Source organism: Miscanthus floridulus, chromosome 4, assembly GCF_019320115.1.
Source record: "Miscanthus floridulus cultivar M001 chromosome 4, ASM1932011v1, whole genome shotgun sequence".
Classification (NCBI taxonomy): domain Eukaryota; kingdom Viridiplantae; phylum Streptophyta; class Magnoliopsida; order Poales; family Poaceae; genus Miscanthus; species Miscanthus floridulus.
Genome location: NC_089583.1, coordinates 539,597 through 546,284, shown reverse-complemented (window position 1 = coordinate 546,284; position 6,688 = coordinate 539,597). Strand labels below are relative to the sequence as shown.

The 6,688-nt window shown below is 48.2% G+C and overlaps 1 protein-coding gene and 1 pseudogene across 1 annotated transcript; one reads left to right on the top strand and one right to left on the bottom strand.

Moving 5' to 3' along the window:
• Positions 1-4,552, top strand: LOC136549271 (probable proline transporter 2). The gene is made up of 8 exons (XM_066540505.1): positions 1-908; positions 1,705-1,912; positions 2,409-2,633; positions 2,771-2,865; positions 3,173-3,362; positions 3,465-3,592; positions 3,684-3,899; positions 4,003-4,552. The coding sequence occupies exons 1-8, from the start codon at positions 903-905 to the stop codon at positions 4,381-4,383; spliced, it is 1,449 nt and encodes a 482-aa protein (XP_066396602.1). The 5' UTR covers positions 1-902; the 3' UTR covers positions 4,384-4,552.
• Positions 4,553-4,767: 215 nt separating this feature from the next.
• On the bottom strand, positions 4,768-5,921 carry LOC136549272 (lachrymatory-factor synthase-like; annotated as a pseudogene).
• Between the last annotated feature and the right edge of the window lie 767 nt (positions 5,922-6,688).

The window sequence follows — 6,688 nt, the reverse complement described above, 5'->3', positions numbered from 1 at the left end:
CCGAGCTCAGAGCAACCGAATGCGAGAAATCGCGGGGAGGGAGGCCAACGACAAGGCGTCGCTCTCCACCTGTGTGTGTGAGAGAGAGACGGGTAGAGGTGGGCGAGAGCCCGCGAGATCTCCTCCTCCTCCATAGGCAAGGCAGTTGGTTTGTTGGCTGCAACAAACTACTCTAACGGAGACCTCCACCGCCCTTGGATTGGATTTTTTTCCCCATTCCCTGTTTCTGCTTTGCAGTCTCCAATCCAATCACCTGCCCCCATGTCAACATATGGTTAATAACAAACCAAAAAAAAACCCCGCCGCGCCGCCATTAGCTAGCTCTCGTCTTCTTCGTCCTCCTCGTTGCTGCAATCTGTTCCTCTTCCCCACCCACAGCCTGCCGATTTTAGCAAAAGTAGGCAAAAAAAAAAAAAAAGGGGAGAGGAACGACGAGGGCGACGCGATTGACCAACCAAATCGATCAATCTAAGCCTGCCTGGTGGCTGGTGCCCGGAGAGGAGAGGGACGGAGGCGGCCAGTGCTGCTCGTCGTGGTCAGCCGCGACGAACGAACGAACGAGCAAAAGGCCTTCCTTCCCTTTTGCTGATTTGTTCTCTGCCCTGCCCTGCTAGTGGCGTCCAGTCGCCACGGAATCAATCAATTTCAATCAGAAAGTTGGAATTTTGATTGAGTTTCGAGGTGCTCCATAAACTCAATTCGCCGTCCACACGGCATTAATTGAATCGGAATCGGACCACCACCACAAAGCAAGCAAGCAGAGGAAGGCAGTCCAGTCCAGATTGGATTATTATTAGCTTCGCTTCCTGACTGGACTCTCTCGAGAGAGAAAGAAAGGCAAGCAGCAGCAGCCCAAGAAGAGAAGAGAAGAGAAGAGAAGAGGAGAGAAGAGAAGCAAAGCAATGGATGTAAGTTGTCTTTCCTTTCCTGCCCGCTTTGCTTTCCCTCCTCCTTTCCCTATCAATTCTATTCTATCACACCACTTGCTGACCTTCTTCTTCTTCTTCTTCTTCTTTTCTATTCTAATTTTATTCTCCTCCATCCACGCACTACTCACCTATAGTATGCTCTGCATATATATATATTAGAGAAAGAAAGATGATGCTGATTGCCCATGCCCCATGATTGCTTTGCTTGCGTGAACCATCGTCTTTAGTTTGTTTGGCCGCTCTGCCCGTTCCTGTTGTGCTAAACCTGCCATTCAGTCAATCTTTTTCAAGATTCTTTTTCTTGTCTTGTGTTCCACATGGCACGTAAGTAGATCACTACTACTAGTTACTGCATTATTAGGCACCGCATTAACTACACCCCCACTGTCACTCACTCACTCCCTCTTCCGTTCCGTCCCACTCCATCTTGTATCTGTATGTATCACGAGGATAGGAGGAGCAGCAGCATTCAGCTACCAAATCGCATTAGATTTTCTAATTGATTGATACATGCAACCCTCCCTCCATCAGTATTGAGTGCCCTCAGGATTCCCACCACTTTAGTTTGGCGATAACAAAAAAAAAAACGTGTCCATCATTGTTTCTCGCTCTTTTTCCTTTAAAATTTTCTGGACGACATCCATCCATCCATGATTCTTATGAAAATGAAAATGGAAATGGAAATGATGCGAGCTACTTTTGGTCTTGGGGGGAAGCCACCGCATCACCGTGCTGTGCTGCGGCGGCCTCCTCCTCATTCCTTCCCTTTTTATAGGCCGCCGCCGCCTCCGCCTCCGCTTCCTCGTCCTTCACAGAGGACCTGCCCCTGCGCCTGCAATTCTACGACGACGACGACCACCAAGACCATCAGGCTCCCCCCGACAGGGTGCCCCTCCTTCTGCCCATCAAGATCATGGACGCCGCCGACGAGAAGGGAGAGACGCCCCAAATCTCCGAGGATACCGCCCACCAGATTAGCGTTGGTATGTATTACGCCATTCCTCCTCCTCCTACGACTATGTATCTCTGCATGCGCACTCCTGCTTCTTCTCACAAACAACTGAACAACAAACTTTCGTGATGTACTTATGTATATAAACCTCCTTATTGAGAATCCTTCTTCAGCCATCCACTGCTTTGCTCTTCCATGGATGAAATTTCTTCTGCTACATAAATATATCTGTATAATAATCAAATAATAATACTAATCTTTTATTTATTATCCAATTTACAAAGTGGAGGAAACAACCATGTATATAAATATATATCTGTAGAATAATCAAATAATAGTACTAATCTTTTATTTATTATTCAATTTACAAAGTGGAGGAAACAATCATGTATGTACACGTGGCCAAACCCATAGTAATAATTACTAAATTTCTTTATGTCTGCATTTATATTTTAATAATTAATAAAGCATACATTATGTATGGTTGAATCCTAAAACCATTCTGTCTGCCTGCTATTTTCTTTCAGATCCTTGGTATCAAGTTGGCTTCGTCCTCACAACCGGGGTCAACAGCGCATATGTTCTAGGATACTCTGGATCGATTATGGTCCCTTTAGGCTGGATTGGCGGCACATGCGGCCTCCTCCTAGCTGCTGCCATTTCCATGTATGCTAATGCTCTGCTTGCACGGCTTCATGAAGTCGGTGGCAAACGCCATATCAGATACAGAGATCTTGCTGGACACATATATGGTCAGTAGCTAACTTCCTTTTAGCTCTGCACTTGCATTAGTATTGTTCTTCTGCATCCTATATATATACTAGTCAGAATAAGCTAGTAGTATGATTCATTTTCTTCATTCTTTGAATTGAATTTGATTTGGCTACAGGACGAAAAATTTACGGGCTTACATGGGCCCTACAATACATTAACCTTTTCATGATCAACACTGGCTTTATCATCTTAGCTGGACAAGCTCTCAAGGTATGATCCAGGGAAAAAAAGAAATCGCCTCAGATTGATACATACTGTTTCTTTTGTACATCAAACTCTTTTCTCCCCATGACTCCCTCTATTATATTTCTTGGCCCTACTGTTTATTGATCCTCCTGTATCTAAACTAGAGGTTTTTTCTGAAATTCCGTTTCTTGCTTTTCCTTCCATTAGATCGATGAATTTGTCGATAGCATGCTGTACACAGGTTAGATTATAGTTTGCATTTACTCTTGATGTAAATATAAATTACGAAATATTTTCCTCGGAAACTTATTTTGTCACCTTCCATTTGCAGGCAACATATGGACTCTTTAGTGATGCTGGAGTTCTGAAACTCCCTTACTGCATTGCAATATCAGGATTCGTCTGTGCTCTTTTTGCCTTTGGAATCCCTTATTTATCTGCCCTCAGGATTTGGTTGGGATTCTCCACACTTTTCAGCCTCATCTATATTGTGATAGCATTTGCGCTGTCATTGAGAGATGGTATTATCCTTTGGCTCCGTCTTTATTGATACCATGAGTTCATTTGCATTTCTGTGCTTAATAATATGTTATTTTTGTTTCATCGCTGATGTTTCATGCTAGGGATAACCTCTCCTGCGAGGGATTATAGTATTCCCAAATCGTCACATTCAACTCATGTCTTCACTACAATAGGTGCCGTAGCAGACCTTGTGTTTGCTTACAACACTGGTATGCTGCCAGAAATCCAGGTGAGTCCAGAGATCATTTTCTGGTATTAGTTAATTTAGTAGCATCAAGGAAATCGCATTATTATGTGGTTAATATATAATAATATTTCAGGCAACTATAAGGCCTCCTGTGGTCAAGAACATGGAGAAAGCTCTATGGTTCCAGTTCACCGTTGGCTCCTTGCCTCTCTATGCTGTAATCTTTATGGGTTACTGGGCTTATGGTTCCTCAACATCAGGTTATCTGCTAAACAGTGTCACAGGCCCAGTTTGGGTAAAAGCCGTTGCAAATCTGTCGGCATTTTTTCAGACAGTCATAGCGCTGCACGTAAGCCAACACCTTCTTTCAAATAGTCCTATATATACCTCTTTCAAACATGCCATTGATGGATGCGGCTTGGTGACTAACTTGAGTTTCATGTATTCTCCAGATATTTGCTAGCCCAATGTATGAATTCTTGGACACAAAATATGGAAGTGGGCGTGGTGGTCCTTTTGAAATCCACAACGTAATGTTCAGAGTAGTAGTGAGAGGAGGCTACCTGACGGTGAACACGCTGGTGGCGGCAGTGCTCCCATTCCTTGGTGACTTCATGAGCCTGACGGGCGCCCTGAGCACCTTCCCACTGACGTTTGTGCTCGCGAATCACATGTACCTGATGGTGAAGAGGCCTAAGCTGTCTGCCATCCAGAAATCATGGCACTGGCTGAATGTTGTTGGGTTCACTGCATTGGCGGCTGCTGCGGCGGTCTCAGCAATAAGGCTCATCATGCTTGATTCCAGCACCTACCACTTTTTCGCTGATCTTTGAGCTTGAGGCCCCGATCAGTGAAATATTCAACTCTAGCTTGTTTCCTTTTTGTTTTTGGAAGGGAGGCAGATAGGGTGGTTAGCTACCAGCAGTAGTTGATTTGTGATGGAAACGGTTAATTCGAGCAATAAAATCAAGGTCAAATGTGCTTGCATTGCCTCTTCTCTTCTATTTGGTTACCTTGCCTGTTCAAATTCATCAGAATGATAGTATATGCTGAACCGAGCTAGTATTTCAGAGAATTATTTATTGATGTATATATGTTTGGGGTGCATTGCGCTTGCGCAGCACGGAGAAGGAGATAGTTGTGCTGTGCTGCTTGCAGCCGAGGTTTTATGAATCGACGAACAAGAAACGATTGCAATTGCTAGTAACCATGCAGGAGTATATAGTAGGTAGTATAAGGATGCATATTTTATTGCATAGATGAAGAGCAGGGCAGAGCAGAGAGGTAGCACTAGCAGCGGGCCGAAGCGGGGATGGTGTCGATGCAGGACTTGTAGAGGATGCGGAGGTAGTCGAGCAGGGAGTCCTGGCGCCGTCCACCGGCTCCATCTCAGAAACTCCACACCACCAGCGTTGCGCCGCCGTCGCCGCCGTAGTCGAAGAGGCTGATGGTGTTGCGGGAGCCGGCGAGGCCGACGTTGCCGTTCTCCATGAGGTAGGTGTAGGAGCGGGTGGCGTGGTCCATGGCCACCGGCCTCTCAGCGGCGGATTCAATGGGGGTACCGATACCGGAGCCCTGGAGCCTATTTGACGCCCATGAATTTTTACGTAAAATTCTATCACATAGGTGAAGCTAAGACTTAAAATCAAGCGGTAGTCTAAAATATGTTACTGTGCTACTTTTTGTTCAGCCCCTAAATTTTTTCATGGATCCCCAGCTGCCTCTCCCTGACCCACGACGACGACGCCTGCTGCAGGTGTTGGGGGAACATGAGGCCGCCGCGCACGAGGCGCACGTAGCCCGGCACGCCCTCGTCGCCGGACACCGCGGTGCACGACTCCACCATGGGCATCCACTCGCGCAGCCCAAACGTGGCGGACACCAGCTCCCACACGCGGTCCACGGGCGCGCTCACCACCCCGCTCGCCGTGCCGCGCCACTTGCCAGTAGCGTGCCCATCCATGGCTCAAGAACCGTCAGCTCCAGCCTCCAGCTCCTGCTCCTGTAAATGACTAGTCTCTGCTCCAGCACAAAGAACGAAAAATAGGAAGGGGAGAACAAGGACAGTCCTGTCCGGGACTCCCAAGGTGATATGCTTTCCAGCTTCCCAACCCAAGGGTGAGTCCAAGCTACACGGCTGCAAAACCAAAGCTCGCCGCGCAAGCGCTCTATTAAGCCCTATTTGATCTCTTAAGGATAATATATAAGATAGAAAAAATAAGAATGAGATTTTAGAATCCAACTATCTACCCAAATTTATTATCTAAAAACTTTTATTTTGTAAAAGTAATAATTACTATGAGAATGAGATCTAAACACCTCTCATTATTGAGAATTCAAATTCTCGCGGAGGACGAGTTCGGCAAGGAACGCCGTACCTGGCGACTTGGGCGCACACCGCCGACGTCCTTTCCAGGGTTGTAGCGACTAGCCACGACCCCACGCCGGTACACCGGGCTTGGGCGTAGAAGGAGGTACGCAGGGCTCGGGCGAAGCCATGCCGGATGCCGCTGGGTGCTGCGGCAAAGGACGGCGACGCCGACGCCGACGTTGATGTCGCAGACGTCGAGTGCGGCCAAGGGATAACGGCAACACTGCGGCGCCGGACAACACTGCGGCTGCCGACAGTGCTACCCGGGAAGGTCACGGTGAACCCACCACCGTGGCAGGGCACGGTGAGCTGGCCAACGAGACGGGCTTCGTCGAGCCCGACCCGTTGACGCTGACGCTATACCTGGACGACACACATGATCGTGACATCACGGAGGACCCGATGTTAGAGGAGTTCGCAGCCTTGCTCGTCAGCTGTCGGATCGTCGCGTGGCCTTCCCTTGAGCGCCTGGTGTCAACTTCGGCGCCCCCCAGCTACAAGATGTGGCCCTAGCGGTGGTGGCCCCCAGCTGGAGGATGAGGACCCAACGACGATCTCCTGCGAGCTGCGGACACCACCCCCGCGCCCCATTCAGTGGGCAATGGACTCGCCGGAGACACACACGGAGTACAGCTATCCGCTAGGCTTCGGACCAGCGAACCTCATGGTGGATGCTGGCCCTCCCAGTTCACCGCCGGTGGATGGCCACAAGACTGTGGACAACGATGGGTTCGCCAAACGCCGCCTCGACAGCTTCATCAACAAAG